At 37.4% G+C, this 27135-nt stretch overlaps 1 protein-coding gene across 2 annotated transcripts in view; it reads right to left on the bottom strand.

Moving 5' to 3' along the window:
• Positions 1-27135, bottom strand: part of adamtsl1 (ADAMTS like 1) — a 132013-nt gene that overhangs the window by 59096 nt on the left and 45782 nt on the right. For both annotated transcript variants that reach the window (XM_015377322.1, XM_015377323.1), the window contains exon 2: positions 18463-18579. In XM_015377322.1, the coding sequence (XP_015232808.1) occupies positions 18463-18579 (117 nt within the window). The remainder of the gene's footprint in view (positions 1-18462; positions 18580-27135) is intronic.

Below are 27135 nucleotides of genomic sequence, written 5' to 3'. Positions count from 1 at the left end.
TATATATATATATATATATATATATATATATATATATATATATATATATATATATATATATATACACACACACACACCTTTGTTTGTATTTCATCCATTTGCAATTCATCTAATGTGAACAATCATGCTTACTAGAAATATTAATTTACTAAAAGCATCTTTTTAGATTAATCAAATAACCCAAAACATAATCTGCAGATTTGTTGATTACTAAAATAATGCACAGGTTCAGCCCTAATTAGATCCATATGGAGATGAGATTAGGAATAACTGAAAAGAAAGTTTGCTGTTCATGCTGTTTTTCCAAACAGAGACGGCATTTTGTAAAAGAAGAAAACAATTTTTGAAACTGGAAAAAAAAATCAGAGCATGGGGTTTCTTGCTTCAGTGTGTACATGCATAACGCATGGGAGTGGCAGCCTAGTGGTTAGGGCATAGGTCTTTGAATCCTGAGATTGTGAGTTCTATCCCCCACTCCCACAGACTGCCACTCTGGGTCCCTGAGCAAGACCCTTAACCTCACACTGCCCCCCCGGGCGCCTCACAATGGCAGCCCACTTAACCCCTCCCCAAGGGGATGGGTTAAATGCAGAGAAGTAATTTCCCTCTGGGAGTATATAAAATAAAAAAAATAAAAAATAACAACAACAATTTTTTTTATGTATTTGTTTTAACACTGAAGTTGCAGCTCTGTGACCAGCACGCACCTCTTTACTGCCATTTGCTGTGTTACCTATGCTGAGCTGTCTGCGCATGCCTAAGGTTTTTGTCAGGTGTTTGGGTGCGATTCTGTGATGGAGTCACAGCGCCACCAAAGGCCTCAGCATTTGTACTACAGTGTCTACATAGTTGCTGTGTATACTTGCGTCAACATAACTTTTTCTAAGCCATTTATAAACTATACCGTGTTTGTGTAGACTAAGTCTAAGTCTTTTTCATGGGTTCTTCTTTATTTAAATGTCTCATCTCTCTTCCAAGAGACTTTTTCAGTCTTAAAGATTACAGGTAAACTCAGTCTCATAAGCACTACCTTTGCATTGTGGATTAACAAGTTAAACAGTGACAACTAAATGCATAAGAGGTGCCAGCTGCAATTATGTCTGTAAAAACCTATTGATATGCAAGCAAAGGTATGCCAAGTTTACCTTTAACCTCTTTAAACTGAAGAGTTTACAATATATATATATTTGAGAGAAGATATAAAATACTTCGGTGAAGACGAACCCGTCCACAAGACTTACTTAACTTTTTTGTACCATTTCAAAATTTTCACCATTTTATTGAAAAAAATATTCTTTCTTCGGAAAGCCTGCAGCAGGTCAGATCAAAATATTAATGACTTGAGAAGCGGAAGAGTGTAAAAGTAACAGCACTTGCTGTGCACATTGGAAAATGGAGGTGGATAATTCAAATTAAATTAAAACCCTCATCTGCGTTGAAGTAACAGGACTTTATGAGACATGTTATTAAGATTTATTAGTTGTCTCATGCTGGAAAAAGGTGATGTTCAAAGCTGAAAATGAAGACTTGATCATTTGCAGACATGGAGTTGGCTCTCTCGTTAAATTAATCTGCAAAAACGAGACAATTCAACCACAGACATAGAGACGCACATCCACATGAAAAGGCACCTGGTTAGTCTCAGAAGCTCACTGCTCATATTGTCAAAGAGGAAAGTCTTTACAAACTAAAAAGAAGTTCTGCAGCAGCAGGAATACATGCTTGATCTCAGCACAGGCTTCACGCAGCTAGGGTTTCAGCTTTTAACCCTAAAATAAAGTCACATCAATAACATATGTTTCCCATTTTATAAATCTGCATCGTGTGTTGCCTTTGGCTCAGCGATGATTACAGAAAGTGAGAGCAATGTGATAGAAGGTGGACAGAGGAGGCTTTAAGCTGGACATCGTCTTCTGAAATCTAAGATTTTGATGCAATTACACAGAGTCTGAAAAGAGTGTGTGTTCATCAGCTCCTTAATACGACCTGTATCTGACCGACAGATATGGAAAAGATTAAAGAAGAAATAGATTGTCCTCAGCTGCATGGTTTCAGTTCTCTATTTGAACTTTAAACATACAAATCTTTTACATGCACACAAAAACTTGTCAGAGTTACATTTCTGGCTACAATAAAGACAGGCATACAATGAACAATTTTGTCTTTTTGGGGCTGATTTTTTCAGTTTTGGAAGAACTTTTGGGATCAGGCCGAGTTTAAACTTTACTGTGCATTCTGCGCCGTGTAGCATACATGGGATTAAAGGGCAATTAGCCAGTCATCACCACCTCCTGATCGGGAATCAAACATTCAGATGAAAATAAAAAATGTTTCAAATTCAGTCGGCCCTACTGAGGTGGTCATGAAGTGATGTCTTGTTGAAGCAGAGCTACGAGCGTCTTCGAGCAGATTTACTGTCATTAATACTCAACTAAGGTCCCTATGTAGCATCTTGCAACACACAAGAAGGGAGAAGAACAACCATGGCGGAGGATAATTTGGAGAGCAGTCTTTTGATCTTCTTGAAAAGATTGCATTGTTAATGCACTGGCTCTGGTTGGAGACGAAATGATAAATCGACAGATGAGTCCAGCACTACCATCTATGTTCACTTCCATGAACCTAGAGCACACTCACTACTTCTGATGTACAAGAACAAAACTGCAGCAAGTTGAGAAAATGTAAAAAAAAAAAAAAAAAAAAGTGACCATAAGCATGTCTGAAAAGTATGATTGGGGATTAGTAAAAACCCGCATTTAAATCCCCTATAAATGTTTTGTTGGCAAAATTGAAACAGGCTGCATGCAAGTCAACTCTCCATCATTTTGAAGCTAATGGAGCTTGTATGGAAAAGGGATCTAAAGTTAAGCTTCGGTATGTTCATCATGTTCCAATCTCATCTGTGCTTAGATGATATCCGACAGATTTTTTTCTGCAGAAATAGAGCAAGACTAGGAGCCATCAGTTGTTAAACTTTTATCTATATCAGTGCATGTAATATTTAAAACTTAATTTATTTTAGTATTTAGGGATTGTGGAGTTGAGATAAAATAACCTCATAAAACCACAAACCCCTGTTAACATTATGATATGGTTTAGGGTTATACAAGTGCTGAAACCCCTTTCAAAGACCAAAAGCTTTGCACATGGAGATAATTTGCTCAGTGGGCTTTCTTCATAGGCTGCTCAGCTTTACAATCAAATATGATTCTATAATCCTTTCATTGAAATCAACAACTCCAAGAGTGAATAGTTCCATGTTTTAACTCCAGTAGATAATTAGGGTCATGAGTTTACTCTTGGTTAACAAAGTCAAGTATGTAAATCAGACACACAATAGATAGAACTGACACAAATGCATTTCTATATTGCTGTTATTTTTTCCGAATTAACCTTTAGTTTACAGTGTTTCTGTAGTCTATATCATGATCTTGGCACTGACGACTGGATTATCAGTTTAGTTCTTTCACCTGCTTAGCTCCACCTGGTTTACATTATCACTCATCAAACCCACCTGTTCCAGTTCCTATTTAAATGGCATGGTCCCAGCCATCAGTGCCAGATTATTCGAGCCGTTAGTGAGAGTTCTCTAGTGTACCCACTGTGTCATTCTGATTGCCTGATCCTGAGCAGTTTCTACTCCTGGACTTCTGAGTTTGCCTGCCACTGTTCTGATCTGTTTGCCTAATGTGTCTTCGGTCCTCCTTTGGATTCAGCCTGCTAACGACCTTGGATCTGTCTCTTGACCACGGCTTAGATTTCCCTTCAGAATCACTTCAGATCTCTGCTCTTCTTGCATGGACTTCTGCTGTCCCTGTACTGAACAGGGACAGGCAGGCTCAAAGGTCCAAAGATAAAACGGCTCGGGATCAGGCAATCGGAACACAAACTGGTAATGCTAGAAAACTCTTACACCAAAGACTCAAGAATAATTTGAAACTTATCACTTGGAACAGGTAGATATGATGAGCAGTAATGAGAATTTAGGCGGAGCTAGGCAGGTGAATGAAATGAGTAATCAAGCCAGTCATCAGCACCAAGATCCTGATAGATGTAGCACAATTACACAAATTGCAAGTTTATAGATAAAGTTACAAGTTAGAGGATTATTATATGTTGATAAAAAGGAAGATAGTATAGGAAAAACTTTCAAATTTGTATTAAAGAAAAAATAACTTGCTACTTTAAAAAAAAAACATTTAGTTTTACTTATCTCAATCTCTTATGTGTACATGAGCAAAGCATTAAAATAACCCATTTTATACATTTTGAAAGTTTCCCCATACATGTTGAAGTTAGTCAGAGGTTATTTATTTGTAAAATTATTTTCTTTATTAGGAAAAAATTTTTCCCCTGACATTTATTGGTATGCAAGTTATGCTGCTCTTGACAGTTGTTGGTTGCCATAACAACCAGTAACTAATAGCTTCTCCACTTTTTCTGTTGCCTGTGGCATGTATTATGACCAGATCTGTTTTCTTTGCAAGTATAGTATTCTAGAAAATATTTTTTAAAACTTTAAAACCATATACAGGATTTCGTGTGTAATGTAACAAAGTTTTGTATATATTTTGACTGTTGTTATGGCGGATTTGGTTATATAGACTATATATTGCATTTTACATCTGCTGTCAACTGTTTGTTGGGAACCATTGTTCTGTACTTTGTTAAGGGTTATTGATTCTATTTTATTTGCCATATGGGGCAGAAGCTGCTGGACTGATGTTAACAAATTGAGTCTCTATGGTTTGCTAGGTTTTAATTTTTGCGAATTAAAGATATACAGTACAGTATATGTAACTTAGTTTTTTCGTTGAACAAATATATATGCATTCATCGTTAATAATGTTAAAGATGGGATTATTTACAGGGACTGATTATGTATATTGATTTTAATACAAAAATATGACTACAGTCAGGGGTGTGTGTCAGAAGCTGCTGGACTATTGTTAACCATCGACTTGATTCTCTCTCATTAGAATATAGTAAACCTTAGAGTGTTTTTTATGAAATCAACCTAACGCACCTGAGACAAACAAAAAGTGGTTACATACATACCTCAGTCCTCCTTGTGCTTTTTGATTAACAGACATGAATGTGTAAAATCTCAGAGAGTGCTTTGCTCTTTCACCTGCCAACAAATACAATGTTGGGGTTAAATCAAAGATGTCCAGGTGAAAAAGGGGAAGAGTGGAAGGAAATATTTGAAGCATGAATTGATAGTAACCACACGGAAAAAGAGCTGCAGTAGATCAGCTAAACTCCCACTTTATCCTCCTCCTGCATTTAAAAAAATCCTTTACCATGTGTTCCCCTAGAGCTTTTAGGCTTACAGCTGTCTAAATATGCTACTGTAGTTAACTCCCAACCAGTAAAGTGTTTGCAGAGTTGTGAAGGAAGCAGTCCATGGCAGTAAAAATGAACACCAGGAAATGGGGAGGATGACCACAAAGGCAGAGGATGTTACATTTTATTCTCTTTGCGGTTTTGTCAAGGGCTACATTTTTTACATGTCCCAATACAGTAGCTGCAGTTGGTTAGAAAATCCCAAAACTTTACTGGGTGCATACTGTATTCATCCATCCATTTTCAATCAGGCTTATCCCAAGCAGGGTCTCGAGGGGTGCTGGTGGCTATCTCAAGCTTTCTACGGGCGAGGGCCGAGGTACACCCTGGACAGGTCACCAGTCCTTAGAGGGGCATACGGTATTCAGACATGGTAAAAAGCCAAATATTCACAACGCAGTTTATCGTAAGTGCTGCACAGCAAACAACGTGATCAAATTATGCATAAATCGTTGGCAAAGTTTAGATTATTAACAAAGCAGTATCAGACTTTTTAGTTTTATCATTCATTGATCAGATATTGAGCTGAACCCACCAAACCACATAGTCGTCATCTGCCTATTTTTCTCACCTTGAACATTTGTTAATATACAATTCATGACATTTTTAAGGTCTTAAAAAGATTGATGCCAAATAGTGAATGCTATTGATCTGATTTATAGCAACTCCAAAATCGCAGTTCTTGTAGGGTGACGGTCTGATTCCACCAAAGGTGGAGGAAGGAACAGTGGTAAACTAGGTATAAAAAAAATGCTAAGGTACAGTAGGCGTATATTGCTGAATAGAAAAAAGGCAATCATTGTAGTTTAAATGGATGAAATTAAGATTTTTTCTTATTGAAAGAATATTAATTACTCATTGCATCAGATATTGACAAACAAGAGGCTGCAATTTCAAATTATATATGAGCATCTGAGCTTGAAGGGAAAAAAAAAAAAGACTACTTCGCCTGGATCACCATTGAATAGTTTACCTGTGGAGCATGTGGCAGAACATGCATTGCAGGAAGAAGCCAGTATGTTTTAGGCACTGGGCAATACAAGGGTTACTCCTGGAAAACCATTACCACCATCTACAGTATGTGGACGTTTCTTTAAAAGGAACCTTCCACCTAAGCAAAGCCACACATATTGCTATAATCTTTGATGGAAAGGGTATTTCCTGAGAGCTCTGATGTCTTTCAGCTAAATGTGGGACCCAAACATGAAGCAAAATTTGTATAGGAATGTTTTGATTACAGCAAGTTTGAGGTTTTGAATCTGATTTCAAATTCCAAAAATCTTAATCCAATCAATCATTTGTTGGATCAAATCCAACTTACAGGTCTCAAAGGATTTGCTGATAACATTTTGGAACTGGTTACCAAGCGATACATTCAGGTGTCTAGTGGAGTTGATGCCATGACAAATTGGAGCCAACTTGGTTGTAAAAGGAGGGAAATAGGAAAAAAGAAATAAAATAAAAAAAGAGGGAGCACTATCAAGGAGGTAGAAAAAAGTGATGCCTGATTAGAGTATGGTATAAGCATCATTTTGAGCTACAGTACGTTTCTGCCATAAACATAAAGCTCTAACTTTAAATTACTTAGTTATTAAACACATTAAACAGTCCTATTGATTTCAACAGGTTACTAACAATAGCAGACTAGAATCCAGAAAGTTTTGATAGCATGTTAATTTTGTTAAAACAAGCCAAGCTAAAGAGCAACATCTTGTGTCCAAGACACAAAACTACAAGTCTTTACTGAGCCCGACACCATTCACTGCAAACTAATTGAGTATACACTAATAGATGTTACAAAGTGTGTGGTAAATTAAACGATTTGCCTATATATTTTACCTGCTGAGGGTGTTTTGATCTCTCCTGCCTCCCACTTTAGCCTTGGACATAAACATGCACCTAAAAGGAGTCCAATGGATGATGCATGGCATGCACTGACAGGATATGTCTGCATGTTTGGGGTGGTCTAAGCCCTCTAAAGTCTGGCATAGGTTTACATAAACCCATGGCTTGTAGCGTCAGACACAAAATGAGAGGGTGGTAAAACAAATCTTTGGCTCTTGGCAAAGACAGAGCAAACATCAGACGCACATAGGTGCCCTGCACATTTTAAATCATTAGCAGTGACTCTAAACACAAACACTTCTCTCTTACCATGCTCACGTCACTGAATTCTTGCAGGAATGATCAGAGAAGAAAAGCAGCCAGTTGGGCCCCTGTTTTAGGGCCGCACTGAGCATCTGTGTGGGCCAGACAAGAGCCGCAGGCTGAGCTCTTCATGTACAGCTTCACTCTGAGCCTCCATTTAATTGCTGTCTTTTGCTGCGTGCCATGGCACACTTGAGGCCAACATCAACGCTAGGTCTGGCATCCCCATTACCAACCACTTCCCATCTCTCCATCATCTGTGGCATCCTAGTGAAGGATGGAGTAGAGGAAGAGCTCACTAACTGCACTTCAACCCCTATCATTAACTCTGCAAGATCATTCAGAAAAGCTGATTTTGAAAAGCATTGCTTATTTGCTTGCGGTTGAACCTGCCGAACCGAAGACGCCACAAATCATAAGCTAAAGATTCAAAGATTGAGCAAAACAGAATATTGTTATATTTTTCAGGGGTCAGAGGAAATAAGCAGAATAGCATAGTTCTTTTCCTGACCTCTCATCATTTGCAGAGTATTAATGATTTCTTCAGAAGCTGCATGATTGATGGCTTTACTTTGGCTCTGCAGCAATGTGAAGATTACCATCATAAATCAGACGAGCTGTATAACAAGACAGTGCAGACGTTTTCATCAAGGGACACCGTATACCACACCAAAAGGTTGTTTTAAGTCAACTAACACCCTGGCTTCCAGCCTGCCGCCTACGGACAATGTTTTCACTATGAGACCTTCATCGTTCAGCACAGGCCTCATAAATCTGAAAGCTTCAATACTCCACTGGGTCGCTCTTCACTGTGATTTCGTTCAGCATTCAGAAATAAGAAGCACAGGGGGGGAAATTAATCCAGGAAGTCTGCATGTCTGCTCTGGGAATGTGCTTCCCCAGATGCACCTGGGCTACTTAGTGAAATACAGGCTTTGTGGTTAAATAAGAAAACCTCTGCTTTAACTATAACTGCTGAGCTGTAAATATCTTATGCAAAAATAAGCTGCATAAAAAAAGGAAATAAAAGCCCTCATTTGAATCACAGTTGGAATAAAAAAAGTCAAGTTATTTTAGATGGTATAACAATTATAGTCATTTGGCTGCTCAATAAATTGTTGTGGCTATACAGTATGTTGTTGGACAAAAAGCCTTTTTGTATCCTGACATGGGTGCACAGAATGGTGGGACTTGTTACATTGTTCTATCAGTGGCAGATTTGTTGTAGGGAGAACATGTTTGATTATTGGCACTGCAAGCGTATAATTAGGTGCATTTCCATCAGCTTTTTCTAATACTCATTCCAAAGTATCTCATCAGAAAAGCTTAAAGGAGGTGACAAAATTCGAATACACCTCCTAGAATTTGCACAAAAAAAAAACGTTTTGAAGCTTGCTTGAAGGGGGGTTTGGCTTTTGCAAAAAAAAGCTTAATGCACCAAAGAGGAGATGGAAACACTTTTTTGAACCAGTTCTGATGTAGTGAACTTTTACTCACATGACTGATCAGCTGTTTCTGCTGTCAGAGCGTCCCCAGATGTTCCTATTAAGAGCGTAGACATGGATGGAAGCAACATTGCCATTACTTACTGATATGTTAACGTAAGAACAACTTGCCCAATTTTAACACATTAATTAAAACTTTATTCAGCGCTAGTTTGCAGCCTCTACTTCCGGTTTACTACAGCCCTGTGTGATGATGTAAACTGGAAAATGACGTAGTACAGCAATACCCTTTGCGGCGCTTGTTAATTCGCTTCAAACCAAATGGAAACACAGCAATTTCACATTTCCTTGGAATTTGCATGTTTTCCCTGTGCGTGCGTGGGTTCTATCCGGGTACTCCAGCTTCCTCCTACTGTCCAAAAGCATGACTGTTAGGTTAATTGGCTTCTCTAAATTTTCCTTAGGTGTGAGATTGTGTGTGCATGGTTGTATGTCTTTGTATATCTTTGTGTTGCCCTGCAACAGACTGGCGACATGTCCAGGTAGTACCCTGCCCCTTACCCATAGAGTGCTGGAGATAGGCACCAGCCCCACTGCGACCCTGACGGAATAAGGGGATGAAGAAAGATGGACGGTTGGATGTTTCTGCAAAAAGTATTTTGTGCATTGACCAAAAAAAAACACCTCAAGCTGCCATAAAGACTTTTTGATATGAGGGAGTTTTTTTTTCTCGGATTTTGCCATTTCCATAAAGCTTTTCTGATGCAGTGCTTCAAAATGGGAATTAGAAAAGAATGGGGGTCTGGGAGTCCAAAGCATAGTGGGGGACATCATTACTTGTTCTTAGAATGTGTTGGGAATGTGTTTTGGAGAGGGGTGGCCCACCTGTTCAAAGATAATATCATGGCTTATGGTATAATAGTTGTTTCTCTGCCTCCAAAATATAATAACCAAGCTACATACCATTCTCTTTAGCTCCATACTTTCTTTTTTGTACACATGCATTATCTTATTGAAAAACAGGGTATAGCTCCCTCCTTTGCTTGTTGCTCAACCTGGTAAGCTTCTTGTGATTATACTGAAAGTGATTAGCTGGCAGCGAACGGCAGTGACTCCCTGGCAGTGACACATGTCAGTTTTTGTTGGTTTTGTTGGTGTAATCCAAATCCAAAAATGTGTCCGATTTTTTGAGCATATCCCGTGGGCTATCCAGATGTCAAAATTACTCTATAGATCACAGAAACTTCATATATCTCTATGTGAATTACATTTGTGTTAAATTACAGTTGATAAACTGTTAATCCCTAAAAATGACTTATTTCCTTCCATAAACGTCTGGCATCTCAAGATGGCAAATAACCAAAGGTCATTAACTGAAAGCAGCAGACATTATCATTTTGCTTTATGTCTAAGCTTGATAAATAGGGATTGCTTAGGTTTTCTTTTTGTTTGTTTTTTTTTTGTTTTTTTTTGGGGGGGGGCATCTTGAGTTAACATTTCATCATTCACTCATGTTTGTTGGGTAAGCAACAGCTCCTTCAACAGTTGTGAGATAAATAATTCAAAACACAGGTATTCATTTGATGCAATCTTATCAGCTGATCAGTGAGCACAAATCTAAACAACTCTTAAATTGTCTGCATCAGGTTGAACTTGTACCATGTTGAAAGAGTTTGGATGCCTTCAGTCTGCAGTGTTTTATGGGCTGTGGCAAATTCAAGTGTAAGTAAGGGAGTGTTTACAGGAGAGAGTCTGAGCTGAACATGACCTCAAGAGATCCTTAAATTCTGCTTGTTTCAGTTCAATGGCTTACCTCAGCAATGTTTAAAGATTTGGTCTTAGAATACCATTTTGTGTTGCAACATTCTTCACTTTTTAGTCCGAAAGAGTGTAAGGGGGTCATTTTTCAATGTTTGTGGTTTGTAAACGGATTATATCTTCTCCTAGGGCCCCATAGGAGCAGACAATATCTGTGAGTAGAGGGTGAAAAAGAAAAAAAGAAAAATAATTTTCCTGATTTTATTTTTCCATATTTAGTCGTAAATCTACATATTCAGAAACGAAATATGTCGAGGTGAAAGCCTTATATGTCCTCAGGAAAAAAATTGAGATAAAGACATAAAACACATTTCCCCTCAATGCGGTCAATGGGGGTGAAGAGGAGACGAGAATGAGATGGCAACTTGTCATCTTGACATCTACAGACTTTTACAATGGTAGGTGTTAAAACGTCATGATTTCAACCACGAGAAGATGATGTATAAGTGACTTGATCAAGCTTTTAAACCCAACGGGGGCCCGATACGGTTCAGCTGACAAGCGTCCCTAATGAGCTATTTACTGATACTACTGTTCCTGGTTCTGTTAGAGGTTTCTTCCTGTTAAAATGGGACTTTTCCTTCCCACTTACTACAGGCATGCTTGGCACAGTAAGTCAGTCAGGGTGACGCACGGGGCCGCCATTGTCTAGACTATCGTGACGAGGTTGGGTTCAGTCGCTCCTTCCCTCTCTGGCTCCCTGCACCGGACCAGCCCCGGAGCTCACGGCTACAGCCGAAAAAAAAGTCCCGGACGATTCTGAAATGAAAAGTAGGACATGTCCGGGAAAAAGAGGACGTCTGGTCACCCTACCATATCAACAATTTGATGTTTCAGTGAGTGAGTGCTTGTTGCTATGATGCGTCTTTGCTCAGCAGCTTCGCTCGTTGTAAACCAACCAATCAGTGCACGGCTCATCTAAATATTCATGATCATACCATAAAAGGAAGAAAACCGTTTCATTCTGAGGCTTTTAACCAGGCTTGCATTAAGGCTCACACAACAGCAAATATGCCATTTTCAGCCCAAACAATGTTACACACCCTATTCAGAGACCTTAAGGCCCAGCACCCTATATAATCATTCTATGACCCCTTTGAAAAAACTATATAAACATATGAAAAAAAATAAATTATTTTATTAAATAACTCTTTCCCCATCTTTAAAGTATTTGCAATGGAATCACAATGTATAAATATATAAAGTATATAACAATATGCAATTCATAAACAATGTATAAAAATGTATAAAAAATGTGAAATGTATAAAAAAAAAGTGCAACTATCTTCTAAACATCTGTCCCAACAGCAGTCTTCCTTGTGGTTTCGTATACTGGCCCACACTGACAAACCTCTTTGCAGGTGTTAATTTGCTGATGGGTTTGTTGAAAGCTTTTCTGTAGGCTTTAAATCTTGATAAAAATGTTAAGTGAGGACAGCTTAACATTATACAAAATTTGATACTGCTTCAAACTGGTTACAGGTGTTTAGTCATGGTAAGGCAAGAGATAAACATGCATATGTTTGTTCTTCTTCAGCACTGTATATGTCCAAACAACAGTATGATCTGAGCCTACGTTGAATAGAAAACACATTTTTTGTTGAAGCTTGTCAACCATTTGGCCCCAACTGCACTCTGTATGGGTGGTAGAGATCTGTCAGCAGCAAGTAATTAATGCAATGTCGCAGATTAACGCTTGAAAAATGACTAGCTCCTGGCTGTCTGAGCAGGGAGCACTCTGGTGATTTACACAAAAATATTTGACAATTGCTTCAGTTGTCAGTCAGTAACCACTTCCCTGTAGATTTTATTATGCTTGACACTAAAGAAAATAACTTTACACATGGCACTTCGTTGGAAATGTTGAAATACTTCTTAAGCTGCAAAAAAGAAAAGAGTAAAAGTATGTTTCATATCTCTAATATTACATGGACAGACTGAAATGTTATAAATTTGGTACAATAATTTTGTTTTGCAAAGAGTGGTAAAATCTAATTTTGCTTACAAAGCCCTCATTCAACAAGATTGAAACCACACTCATAACAAATGCCTTCTGTGCTCTCCATGACATGCCCAACCACGCATATTGAGCCAGAAAATAACAAAAAATTCCTGACAATAACAATCTGCTAAGAACCAATTAGTTGGTGCTGTGCCAAAACACAGAGCGAAGGCTTTCTGGCATTGGACCATCTCTGTCTATTTGTGCTTGTGACTGAGTGCATGCTGAAGTGGAGAGGAACATCTAAAATGAGGGACTAGAAATGTAAGCAATCAGAAATCAATCACTCTTCAAGGAAATTTTTTGCATGCCTTGGCACGTCGATGAAGAGCACATACTGCTTAAGAATAGAAGAGACGAAGGGTGAACATTTTTACCTTAGATCAAAGACCTGGATTTGGTGGCATTAGTGACTGTTGAATTCCAGTGTTGGGCAAATTACTTAAGAAAAGTAACTACTTATAGTTGCTAGTTAATTCTACAAACAAAAGCAACCGAGTTACTGCTCAGTTAAAATAACTCGTTACTAGTCAAACTAACTATGCAGTTACATTTTATAATCTAGTGTCAAAGAATTTAGAAAACTTTCCTGTGATTGAAATTTTAAATTCAATTAGAGGTTCAATAATGGCATATAAAGTGTTTGTTATTAATTAATCAATTAATAGTAAAAGGTCCATACATCTGAAATTAATGAAAACGAATGTGCACTATTTAGGTGTGTGTGGTTTAAATAGTGAGCTGCAATATAATGATTAAGACTTAGACTTAAACAACTTTTATTGTCATTTTGTACACACAGTGTATTATACAAAAGGAAATTTCGTTTTGTAAAGCTTTCAGACAGTTAATGAGCAGCAACTTAGCAGTGAAATTAACATTTCGATTTTATAAGGTGCAGCAGTGATCAAATGTAAACAGTGTGGGAGAAAAAAAAAACATGGTGCAAAAACACATTGATATGGGAGTTCAGAGCATTTCAAGAGAAATATATATGCGGTGCAAATATGCAGCATTTTGGTTTGGTGTGATCAGTGTGATGCAGAGTCTGTGACTTGTAGATGTGATCATGTTTCTTATTTATAATGAAAGAAAAATATGAAATTTGGGGTGTATTTGCACATTGGCAGCCTTTAGTTGGCTACAAAATAGGAATGAAGCTGAAAAATAATGGTTTTCAAGCAACTTAACAAAAATAAAATATATGGTAAATGGCCTGTACTTATATAGCGCTTTTTCAAGTCTGGAGACTTGACCAAAGCGCTTTACATTACTTCTTCTTTTGTAATAACACTCATTGAATCTGTGCCTCTGCACCATCGTCTCTCCTCTGTGCTTATGCTGAAGTTGCGCATAGCTGTTGCCCTACATGCTTTTACACCAGGAAACTGTAGTACTTATTTATACATTTAATAAATAAATAATCTGTTTAAAAGGCAGTAATGACCAACACATTACTGATTTTTACTAAGTAATTACTTACAGCGCTAGTTACTGAAAAAGTAACACAGTTGCTGTAACGCATTACTTACCGTGTTACCAGCACTGTTGAAGTCTAAAGGCCCTGAAATCACCAACACATTGACTTATGGATAACACTACACAATATCTGCAGATGTTTGCATGCAAAAAAAGAAACAACTTTGGTATTTCATGCAAGGCAGGTCTCCTGCAAGTGTGCAGAACTGGTAGCCAGTAAAAGATACGCCACCAGCTTAATGGTTTGCACACATTCATATTGGTATTGTGGGTGTAGTGGTGAGGTCTTGTCCCTGTCTGCTTTACTTCAGCAGCACCACTGGAGGACCCACAGTGCACTGCTGTGTAACCACATCAAGAACAGAGAGATATTCAAAGTGCCACAGAATGGGCCAATGATTTACTGAACACATATGCTGCTGGAACAAACACAGAAGTGAAAGAATGCTCGCCCAATCCAAAGCCACATGGCTTAACACCACATCTCAGCACTTTTTCAAAGCAAGAGCTTCCATGCTTTGCTTAATGCATCAAACACAAGCTTGAAAACCAAAGTAAACAAACCCAGAAGGAAAATTCTCCAAATTAAACATATTTCTTTACAGTTCTGTCATAAACTGAAGGCGTTGTCTCTAAATAAAACAAGCATTGTCCTGTCGTTGCAAAATCAAGGTTTGAATATAAACCATAATCTGAAACAGGCATTTAAAATACAACATATTACTTAGTTAGAGCCTAAAAAGACATCACTTGTGTTTCCATTTTACCTCCTACTTCTTACCAAAAACCTTATCCCAGAAGGAATGGGCCGGTTACTAGTATCAAGGTGTTTTAAGAGTTTATATAGGGAATTAGAGGTTTTACCTTGTGTTTACTCTTATCTCTCGACTTTGGTTTTAAATTGATTGTGTCTCTGATTATATTTTTGTATGTTTTCCATCTATATGCAAGGCACTTTTTTCTATAAGGGACAACACTAAGAAGTAGAAAGCATACAGGAGAATGTAGATCGAGTAGCTCCAGTAGTGTTAAGGAATTCTCTTTTAAAAAATGCTAAATCACCACACAACTATTATGGGATCTAAGAATAGCAGCTAGTTAATGGCAGCTGATTAAAGGCACCAACTTTTACAATTCCAGGGGATCAGCTATTCCCCAAGCTGACCCCCGATATTGGGTACCACATCATTTAATGTGACAAATAATATTGTGGCTTAATTGAAAGTTGTCAACCCTGACATTGGCAAACAAAGCTAAGTGAGGTGCTTCCAGATGAACTCCTGGATGATGGGAAAAAAACACAAAGAAATCCGTACATCCAAGTCAACCCATATAAATTAGCCTTTCCAGTCTGGTTTTCCCCCCTCCCATAGTGATCAAACTGCCCCAATAAAAATCACAAATGATTTCCTCATAGCTGCTGAGTCTGGACTCCTCTCCATCATCATCCTCCTTGATCTTAGAGCATGCTTTGATACATTTCACCCTCCATTCTCCTCACTAGATTATCCTCCCTTGGCATCTCTCACATCCCTTTTGACTGGTATGAAATTTATATCTCTTCTACCACACTCATTTTATGGCAATATTTTCTGCAAATTCAACATTTAATTTTCACTGTTACGCAGATGACATCCTGCTCTATTTATCCAAACAAAACCACCTCCTTAATAAAACACTGCTCCCATAAAGCAATGTGGAAAGAGCACCTTCTTTAATGTAAAAGAGTATTTCTCTAACATCTCTAGTTAAATGTGGAGTATCTCAAAGTTTTATTTTATGGCTGCTTTTAATAATCAGTTCTAATGTCACCTTAGAATATTTCATTAAATTATCATTGTAATTGTTTGTTGTGTAGTGGGATTTTTTTTTTTTGCATTGGAATTTGTTAATCACTGTCCTTTTGTACTCCCCAGAGGGGGCTTTTAAGTTTCCTTGTATAAGAATGGTGCTTTATGACTAAACTTGGCTTTCCCTGCCTTTCAGTGGATCAGAAAACTCTGAGTTTTCCAATTTTCTTGTTTTATTAAGGGAAGCCTTTTGTTGTCTGGCCCACTGCACAAACATGAAAGTCCATTCTAAATAATTTCATGGACCTGTACATTTATGAACATTACTGTAGACAGACCTTGAACAGTGTGTACTGTTTTTTTTTTTTTTTTTTTTTTTAGCATTAAAGCATGTACAGCTAAACCAAATCATACTGATGATACAGAATTCACAACATTTTATTGCTGTGTTCCCATGTCTATGGCCTTAAAAATGCATACATTCATACTACCTTAGCAAACTTTTGTATTTTAAAATCTAAAACATCATTGCTTATATTCCTGATGAGATGTATTAATGCCTCAGAAGTAGAATACATGTGTTCTGTTATGAAATTTAAAACCAGGAAATCATTTTAGATAACAAAAGAGTAGACAAAATAATCTCAGTTTTGCAACAGGTAACATACAATGTATTATAAAGATGACAAATTGTGTGTGTAATTGTGCATGGTCAATGTCCTTTCCACCTGTTGTTACAAAACACAGCTGCCAATTCAGTTTGTAGCCAAAGCACTTAGTTAGCCTCTTGTGTTGCTGCTGCCATGGCCACTAAGTGCTGCCTTTTCTCACCCCCTGCCCTCCCCCCCCAAACCTGAATTAATCCCAACCCTGACACCCTTCCAACAGCAGAAACGCCTTAGCTCTTGTTCACCCAGAAGCTTAAAAACAAAAAAGAAAAAGAATATAAAAACACCCTGACAGTCTCTGCCTAATGTGCAATTAGGCATGTAAAGACAGTGAAACTGGGTTTGTTGGCTGAGAAGAAAAGGTGATGAACAAATCATCCAGAATCAGATGAAAAGATAAGAGAGAAAATGTGTCAAAACAAATCACTTTGCAAGATGACATAGCCACTAGTCCACGAAACCTGTAGAGGCAGGCCAAGCATAGACCTGTCCTTATGCTGGACCTCTAGTCATTACTACAAAGTGACTCTAATAGCTGTCATTAACAACCACTTAACTACAACAACCCATAATATCCTGACTCATTCTAGGGATTTCAACCTTTAAAATACCCAACAGAACACAGAAAATTGAACATTTATGGAAAGATGTTCCCCCCCATTCACGTGTAAACAGATACTCTGACTGCTGAATGCAGTCAGAGCAGGATTCAAATATATATAGGATTGGTTGCTAAAAATACATCACAACAACTGTTAAATATGCAAAGATAATAGGCAAGCTAAAGATAAAAAGCTAAAGTAAAAATGACCATATTTAATAATTTAGATAAAAATAATGATGGAAGGATGGAAATAAGGAAACAAGCAGAAAGAAAGAAGACAGGGGGATGAGGGAACAACAAAATATAAATAGTTTACTTCTCTGGCCTATTTTGGTGCAGGAGCAGGAATTTGAAAGTTGAAGTGATTGAAACCAAAGTCAAACACTTTAAATAGTATAAAAAAGTAATAAAACAAGAATAAGAGAGGTTGTATATGAGTGTGTGCATGTTTTTTATTAGTAAGAGATAAACAAGAGCAGAACATGAAAACAAAGGAAATGGGAAAGTATTCAAGATAGGTAAGATGGACCATGAAAGAGTAAATGAATAAACCCTGGAAGTAAAAGCATTTTTGCATACCCCTAATTATTTTTGTTTTTACCAAGCAGAAAAACTGTGAAATCAATTTCTGTAATTCGCTAAACTATTCTTGAACCCTGTGGTTCTCAATTTTGGAATCTCACCATAGAATCATGGAAGGTATTCAGGCAGAAATTTTCACACTGAACTGGAAGAATCACATACTGTATATACAGCATCTAGCACATATAATTAAGCTAAATGCTTCAATAAAACATTGTGGATTATTAAAAGGATCTATGTCTTATTAGAGCAAATAGTATAGGATTAAAGTCTCTGATGCTGCTTTGCACCAAGTCAGATTACATTTTTTTCTACCAGGGCCTCACAATCATCACTTACTTTTGTTAATTGTCGTGGTGTTATATAAATTAAGTTTGGGGGTTGTTTTTACTCATCTGGTGTTTGGAATTACACAACCACACAGGAAAACATGAATCAGCTGATTTAGTTTTATCCAACATTTTGATATTTTTTTTTTTTTAGAGTCATGAAGTACATCATTAATAACTCTTACAGAGTCTGGTGAACTTTTCCAGTAAGAGACATAGTTATTTTTAGTGTCTTTTAGCTTTTAACTTACTGGATCCTCTGGTTTGTGGCCGCCACCAGGGAGAGGCTCTTCTGAAAGGTGATCTCTACGGATAAGAGTATATTCCCTGATGAAGACAGCGTCACCATCATTGGCCCACACAGCAACCTAAAATAGTCACAAAAGTAGGGTTATGGAAATATTGTTCCTTTCACAAAAACTGGCATTTTAATTACTTATATATAGAAACAATAACATGCTGGATAAAATGTTGAAGTTAATCAAACTTTTGAATTTAAACACAAAAGCATACATATATAAAAAAAAAAGTCTATATCAGATTTCCACACAATGAATCCAATGACGCATGCAATGACGCATGCATGTTGTAGGTTAACTTTTGGAGAAAAAAAAGGAAATAATTTTAACCCTAGGGAACAAAGATTCAACACCTAATGGCAGACAATATCTATGATGACATGACATCTTTATAAATGCAAGTTGTGGAAGGAACACTGTGCTGATATTGTTGGACCCCAGTGCGGCATTCAATACTATTAATCACTCCTTTTTATTAGAGTGCCTGGAAAACTGGATTAATCTTCTGGTAAAGCACTGGACTGGTTTAAACCCTACCTAAAGGACACAAAAATCACATGTGGCGTTTTCCAAGGGTCCATCTTAGGGCCCCACCTATTCAATATCTACATTATTCTGCTGACTAAAGTTTTAGGAAAAATTTCACCATAGCTATGTAGATGAAAAGGAGCTGTACATATAGCTATACACAACCATGTAAGAAAAATGCATTTAGTAACTGTAATTGCTGCTCCAACTAAAACTGATTTTAAGCAAAGCTTTGTACAATGTCCTACAAAATCCTTTTATGATTTCCTCAGTTAGCTGAATGACATATATATTTTCTTGTGATCAACCAGAAGAGCTGAAATAAACATACAAAATACAAAAATGAAAAGGTCTTTAAATAGTAAGATTTCCCTCCTTAAACAGAAGATGAAAAAAAGGTCAAACACCTCTTAATAAAGAACTACATTGCAGAGACCCAGTTCTGTAAAATAGAAAGATGTAGAACTTTATTCAGCAAAACTGCATTATTAAGAACAATCTGAGATATAGAGCTTCACGTTAATCCAACGATCAACCGATGTTTATTTAAATAGGAAAACTTGTATGTCAATTATAAGAAACAATGCAATATATCAGGTTTGAATAAAAAAAGTCAAATATTAGCAAGATGCATTTGTTGTTACATCCCAATATTAATAAAACGTGTAAATGTATTAGACATTTTATTGCAGTGAAAACATCCCAATCTAAATATGTTTTTATATAACTTTATTTGGGTACATCCATTAAGCGGAGAACAAGTTTCACATTTAGAAATTATTTATTTTACTAAACAAATTGCAGCCAAAAAGGACGTTTCTGATAGACACTATTAAGCCAAAGTTTCATTACCATTTTAATGATTGATCAGCATTATCAGGAACTTTTAATTACTCATCCATAAATCCCATGGATATGTGTTTGACATGAATAAAAAACAAAGATCCCTCAAAAAATGGGAAAAGAAAATGTGAAAAAAGGCTAAAATGTATTAAAGCAAAACAGATGTATGTAATGCTTATAAATGACCACAAGAAAGTAATTATTCTCCCCAACCTGCCAAGATCTACACTCAGAGCAATGGACAAACAATAAAACAAGAGGAACTACGTCAAGCTATTTATTTTCATTTTATAGATGACTTAAAAGTTTAAAAAAATAAATAAAAGTCAGTTAATTAGTTTTGGAGAAAGTTAGGTTGACTGATAAAATGATGAACTGTAAACGTTTTTAGCTCATTTACAGGATGGGTGAACAACACTGCTAAAATGTTTATTTTTCTTCTTCAAATGATTTCCTTGCGATGTTTGGAGAAAAATATTTTTAATTTTAAAAAGCAAAATAAAGGTTTGCATGTTTGGTCTGTGGAATTCCCTGTTCCTCCTTTATAGATTCTCAATCCATATGCAGAGCAAGAAATGTGATATCAGAACCCACTGAAATCCTCATCTTCGGGGATGGTTGGTGGGAAAGATCTTGCATAGCTGGATAGGGCCCATTTGCAGCACAGCAGGCCCCGCATTCTCAATGATGCACAAACTGACAGCGCAGGGCCTCTGAGCGTCTCTCCAATGGTTATAAACAACCTGCTAAAGCAAGCCTATAGTGTGCCTTTAGAGCATGCACTAAAGGAACATAAAACATAGCAGCTCTTCATATGGTAGATTTAACATTACAGAACAGAAACAGTGATGATAAGCAAGTCCTGCAAAATGAGACCCAAGTTATCCATGGGAACGAATCACAACACTCTTCGAAATAAGTCTTTAAATCTAGTCTTAAACTTTACAATCATCACTTCATAACTGCAGTGAATTAGAACACTGAGGCCTCTCCGACAGCATGCGTGTGAGCACAAGCTGGGGGGAGCCTCAGTTGACACAAACTGTGATGTGTTGCAGATTAGGGGTGACCAGATGTGGCAGCTGTTGGACTACATGTAACCTTTTATCCAAAGCATTGCTGTTGATGAATAAAAGAAAACATTTTATATCAGATTATTTACAACTAATTACAGTCCAAGTAGACAGTGTGAATGTGGGGTCTGCAAATCAGAGAAGAATGGGAAAATCCACCTTATACTTGTGAGAATGTCGTGAAATCCACCAACGGAAGCTAAGTAAATGTTTTTTTCAAGCATGACTCAAAGGTCTCCAAACTGTGCCAAAGGAAGAAAAAAAACTATAAGAGAAACTTCTTTTTTTTCATCAATGTGCAAACTACTACTGAATTATAGAATAAATCCCCAAAGATATTATAATATAATGTAATGTAATGTAAGTATAAAGTTTGTTTTCTTTGCCAAAGATGCTGAAAAGAAATATGTCACAAGCTTTGGTGACCAGATGTCTTTGCTCAAGGCTTAATTGAGTTTTGGGGGAAGTTAGCATAACCCAACTAAGAAAAGTTCTCATAACCCTTTTAGTGACTTGCAGAAATTAATCCGCCTCTTTGTTTCTTGAGATTAAATCTGTATTCCTAGAGAAATATACAAAAGTTAGATATTAATGGAACTTAAATTGATTATTTTAAATGAGTCTTAAAATCTGAAGAAAACAAAAATCATAATCCCTTAAAAAAACAAGTTGGCTGTTTGATGCCAAAGTCTAACATCCTGAATACTCCCCAATGGAACAGATATTGTTTGCTCATGCAAATGTGAGCAGAGCACATGCAAAACCTTCAGCTCTAGCTGCAGTCAAAGGATTTGGCCAAAACACAAAAATTTAAATCTAAATTACTTTGCAACGTCAGTTTTTGTGGTTTCATGTCACATTAATTTAGATTATTAAAAGTGATCATCTGCATATGTACTGCTGCCCTTTGCAACAAAATGAAATGGTAATCTCATCAGCATATTCAGAGCACAAGTGAAGCTGTAAAAGAGTCCAGCTGGAATCACCTTATCAACTTTGTTATCAGATTGATTGCCAAAAGAGAAAATGAGGAACAAATGTGCTCGGACTCATTGTCATTCTATGTTAGCAGTGGTTACTTACAAAGGAAACCATGCACCCATCATAACCTCTTTTCAAAATGGTCTCACGTGTCAAGAAATGCTATGAACATCTGTAAAAAAAAAAAAAAAAAAAAAATCATTAAGAAAAGAAGAGGTCTGGTTGGACTAAACAAGACTTAAGAAAAGCCAAGCAAATCCAGCAAGGACTAGTATTGAGTCCATGAGGAGTCCAATAAAAACCGTACTGCCAGCAGAGCTCATTTCTGTTCAGTATTTGACCCTGAAAGCACATCGTGTAGAATTAACTGACGTAAAACACCTGCACTTTAGATTACTTTAAAAACAAACATAAGGTAAGCAAACTTATATATATATATATATATATATATATATATATATATATATATATATACACATATATATATATATATGTGATATTTATCCAGCTATCTGTTGGAGCTATTTCTCACATGTGGGGTGACCACAGGCACTACAGTTGCCTTCACCATCCCGACTCTTTCTAGTTCTTCCCTGAGTCCTCTGTATTTCTCCATTACCAATGGATGTCCTCTGCTGCTTCTTAATCATCACAATGTCTGGTCGGCTGGCAACAACCAGTTTGTCCGCATGCATCTGGAAGTCCCACAGAACCTCAGCTCTGTCATTCTCCACCACCTTGGGAAGTGTTTCCAATTTTGACCTGGGGCTCTCCAGTTTCTATTCTACATAGTGTTGCACCGATAGCGATACCAGTATCGGGAAGGGCCTCCTTCCAGCACTAAAATGGTGGTATCGGTATTGGCAAGTACCAACAAATAAGGCACTGATACCATTTTGAGAGCCAAACGTTTATTCAACAATTGCCACCCATTCCAGGTAGATAATAAAAAATTCTACTGGATTCTCTTTGTATTAGTCTTTTTTTTCTGCTTCACAAAGGTAGGCAGCAGCTTGACGAAGCCATGATGGCAATTATCTTACATCCAAGTAGTATGCAGTTCTTCATATACACACATAAATTTCAAACAGATGGTATCGGCATCGGCCAATATTGCACGGCCGGGTACCTGTATTGGGTATTGGTATCTGGGCCAAAAAATGGCATCAACGCAACACTAATTCTACACAGATGTTTCTGTACAGTATACCAGCCACCTGGGTATGACGATCTACAGTATGTATTCCTTTCCTGTCAGTATTTTACACTTTGCTCTGAGATGCTCTGTTGCTTCTGGGGCTTCTTTGCATTGCCTGCACCTGGGATCTTGACTGGTATGGTAGACCTGGCCTTCTATTGCTATGGTGCTTAATGCCTGATCAGTACTTCTGTGCTGTCCAACCAGAACCTCTTTAACCACCAGTAGAATTTCATCATATCCTGCAGGGGTTTTTCCTTCCAGGCCAGATTATTATTGCAGCAGGCTATTTCATTTCTGGCAGCACATTTTTTTTTGTATAGGTTTTGTCACGTGTTGAACTACTTACAGGTTTAATAAAACAACACGTGGTCTATTGTTTACATTGGACAAGCAATTCAACTTTGTAAGAGAAAAGAGATAATTGCAAAGGCTTTCAATGTAGTTTAAGGCTTGGGACAGGACTTGAGAATTAGCTTCTTTCCCTGAGACTTGCCTCCACCTTAAGGAGAAAGACTTTAGACTTACTTGAAACTTGCAAAAATGACTTGACTCCTACCTCTGGTAGGACCTTAAAATTTAACATTTCATTTAACATTTGAATTTATTAGTTTAATTTTAAGTGAATATCTCTTATTGAAATTAAAAATGCAAGAAAAGGCAAGACACTTTTCTTTCACAGACACCCTGCCTGACAGAGCATGTGTACGTCAGTGCCCCAAAGAGCCAGGGTAAATGTTAAACAGGGCACCAGGCCGGTCATCCATTAACCTCAGAGGTAAATCGGATTTCAAAGGGAATGTTTCCATTTGGGAGGAGGAGAGGAAGTGAACTTGGAGGAGAAAGTTGCTCCTTCAAAAGCTGATAATCAACAGAAATAACATCTAACCTGATATTATAATTGAGCCTGCCTGCAGCCCAATGCCAGTTTCCGCAGTCTGGGTACAAACTGGGGAAAAAAATAAACTTTAACTATGCAACACAAGCACAAATGGTTATATTCCCAGCATCACTGCTGATAAATAATAAGATCCAACATTTGCAGAAGAACACCTCATTTTTCATGTTAGTTCATGTCTGAATGTAATCTGAGGATAGAAAAGAGTTGTTAAGACATATTAAGTTTTTTTTTTTTCAGTCCTAGCTATGGAATCTAAGAATAACCCACAGCAGAATTTTTTCCTCAGCCCGAAAGAACAGCATGATGTTGGAGACAGTTGTCACTTTTTTCCTCAGTGAAGCATGCTAACATCTATTTTAATTTTTTTTTTATGATAAGTGACAAAAATATGACAATAACATGTTTTTAGACCACCACATCTTAGATAAAAATTACAATTAACAAATAAACCTTTACATTACACACTTTCAGTTCAACTCTACTTTCCTTTCAGCAGCTATCTGTGAAAAATAAAACAGAAACTCAATTTTCACCACACTCTCTGGTTGCTGACAAACTATTTACTTATCTAAAGGTCTTCCTCTTGCACCCTTCAAAGATATACCCAGATACCAAGCACTGCTTTGGCTGCCAGGTTTCCCTCAACTTGATTTAGTACTCCCACTCCCAGGTGCAGTCAGCCTTGTGAACAAGCAGAGGAGATGGGGAAATCCTCCAACTCCCACTGGTGCTCGTCTGAAACAGGAGCAAGAAGCCTTGAGGGAGTTTGGGCCAAAAAGGGTATATTTTTTAATCAGTGAAAAGCTTTTCTGAAACTGTCATTACAACATTTTGCATTCATACAAAATACTTGCCACCCTATAAGACATTGCATGAGAATGTACTGTATTTGAATGCACATTCTAGAGCTCTTAGGACATTTATGTTTTGTTTTACACTTTTCTTGGTATGCTTTCCACTTTAGAGTAGAAAACAGGGACATCTTGTGAGTAGAAGCTTAGTGTCAATGCTCCCAGTGTATGAAGCCCATACAAGTTCAGAGAAAAGGTGTAATCTCAATATTTAAAAGGCTTTAAAGGGATTTAGTACATGTTATCCTGCTTTGGATGCTGAGAGAAGAGAATAGGGAATGATCAGGATTACAATCTTGTTGTATATCGACACTTTATTAACCCACCGTTTATATAGCGTTTACAAATAATAACTCAGAATGCATGAAAATTACACTGGTAAAATGTTTACCAATATAGACATGTTAGACATCATTGTAAAGCTTAGATTCTCCACAAATTAACCACGTAGTTCATTTTATGGACAAAGTGAGCACCAAAGCAGAATTAACACAGATTTAGCAGCATGTCAGAATGTACCATGACAAAGAGGCCACAACAAGCAAGCATGTCTTTATAACTGGTGTTCAAAAAAGACCCATTATTTTCCAGAATTAAAAAAAACCACTTTGAATCTTGTTTGAGCTGATGCAGCTTGGGCTTAATGCAGCTTGGGTGTTTTAGCCACCCAAATTTCATGTATATATTCAGAAAGTAGAAGGTGTTAGCTTTCAAATAATGTATCGCACATGTAATTTGGGCATACAGTTCCTGAGTTATTCGCTTTTTCATTTGGGTATGCAAAATAGACGAGAATTTCCTAAAATGATGTGGATATTAGGAGTTTAACAGTTAAACTTTAAATTTCCTTTTTTCATCATTCTGCTTCATTCTGTCTCTGTTCTCCAATTCTGCAGAATTTGTTGGTTCAAATACTAATGTTGGCTCTCTTTGCTTTTTTCTCATCATAGCTTCATCTGGTCTGTTCCTGTTTGGCTGTGACGGCATCCTGGAGAGAAATATCAGCGGTGCTGCTGCCATCAACATCTTTTTTATAGAGGAGCTTGGCCTGTTTTTCAGCAGTGGGGGACAGAGCGACTAAACCCAACCCGGTGACGGTATGCTTCCCCCCACCTGCAGGGCCGCTGTTGTCCAGGTTAGAGTCACCGGGTCGGGTTTGGTCGCTCCTTCTCCCGCTGGCTCCCTGTTTCGACTACGTGCTGCACTGTAGTCGACCAAAATCCCGGATGATTTTTTTAGGTATGAAATGTAGGACATGTCCGCGAAAAAGAGGACGTCTGGTCACCATACCATATCAACAATCTGGATGTTTCAGTGAGTGAGCGCTTGTTGCTATGACGTGTCTTTGCTCAGCAGCGCCGCTCATTGTAAACCAACCAATCAGCACACAGCCCATCTAAATATTCATGAGCATACCATAAAAGGAAGAAAAGCTGTCAGAATTTATTTGTACTAAATTTGGCCAATCATATATCAACGGTCATCTGTCAAATAAAATTTTTTTGGTCATAGCATCTTGATTCATTTGTCGCAGCTGATATATGCAATGGTTGAAAATAAGAATCTTTGCAGAATAGTGGTGACCGTTACAAGTGCATAGTTGGAGAGCAAATTGTTGGTCCTTTCTCACTTCACAAGAACGCAAATACGGACTCATGTCCTTGCCAAATATGTTCTTAAGAAGAACACAGAAAAGTGTGGACTTGGGAAGAACGGGAGCATGCAGAATAAATACGGGTCAGTTGGAACAGAGGCTTACTCGTGACGTCACCACACGCTCACCTAGTCTGGAGATTTTCACTTCCTGTTAGACGTATAACTAACTGGCCTGCAGATATTAAAGAAAAAAAAACCCACAGATATTAAGACAGGATTTTTTTTTTTTTATAGAAATTTTCTAAATTTATGAGAGTTCATTTATATTCCTGTTAAGCCATAATGATTTGACATTTAAATATGATTTTCCTATGACTTTTAGTCCCACAGTAGACCCAAACCTAACGCCAAACCTGAGAAGAGAACATTTCCTTGTGGGGTCTAGTTGGAAAATGCATTGTCTGGGGTACATTACTTTATCAAAGCTTCAAATTTGGACAGAAAACACACTTAAACAAACATGGTTTTTAGCCTGGGGGAAAAAAAAAAACTGAAAAATTATTTTGTGAAACAGCTGCTGCATTTGCACTTTGGATATATTTACATACAGTTTGTGTATAGTAGAGGTGGGTATTGGCATGAGTGTTGCGATTC

The sequence above is a fragment of the Cyprinodon variegatus genome, unplaced genomic scaffold (assembly GCF_000732505.1).
Source record: "Cyprinodon variegatus isolate N-32 unplaced genomic scaffold, C_variegatus-1.0 Scaffold151, whole genome shotgun sequence".
In the NCBI taxonomy this organism is placed as follows: domain Eukaryota; kingdom Metazoa; phylum Chordata; class Actinopteri; order Cyprinodontiformes; family Cyprinodontidae; genus Cyprinodon; species Cyprinodon variegatus.
The sequence above is the reverse complement of the archived record's forward strand: the minus strand, read 5'-3'. Positions and strand labels throughout refer to the sequence as shown.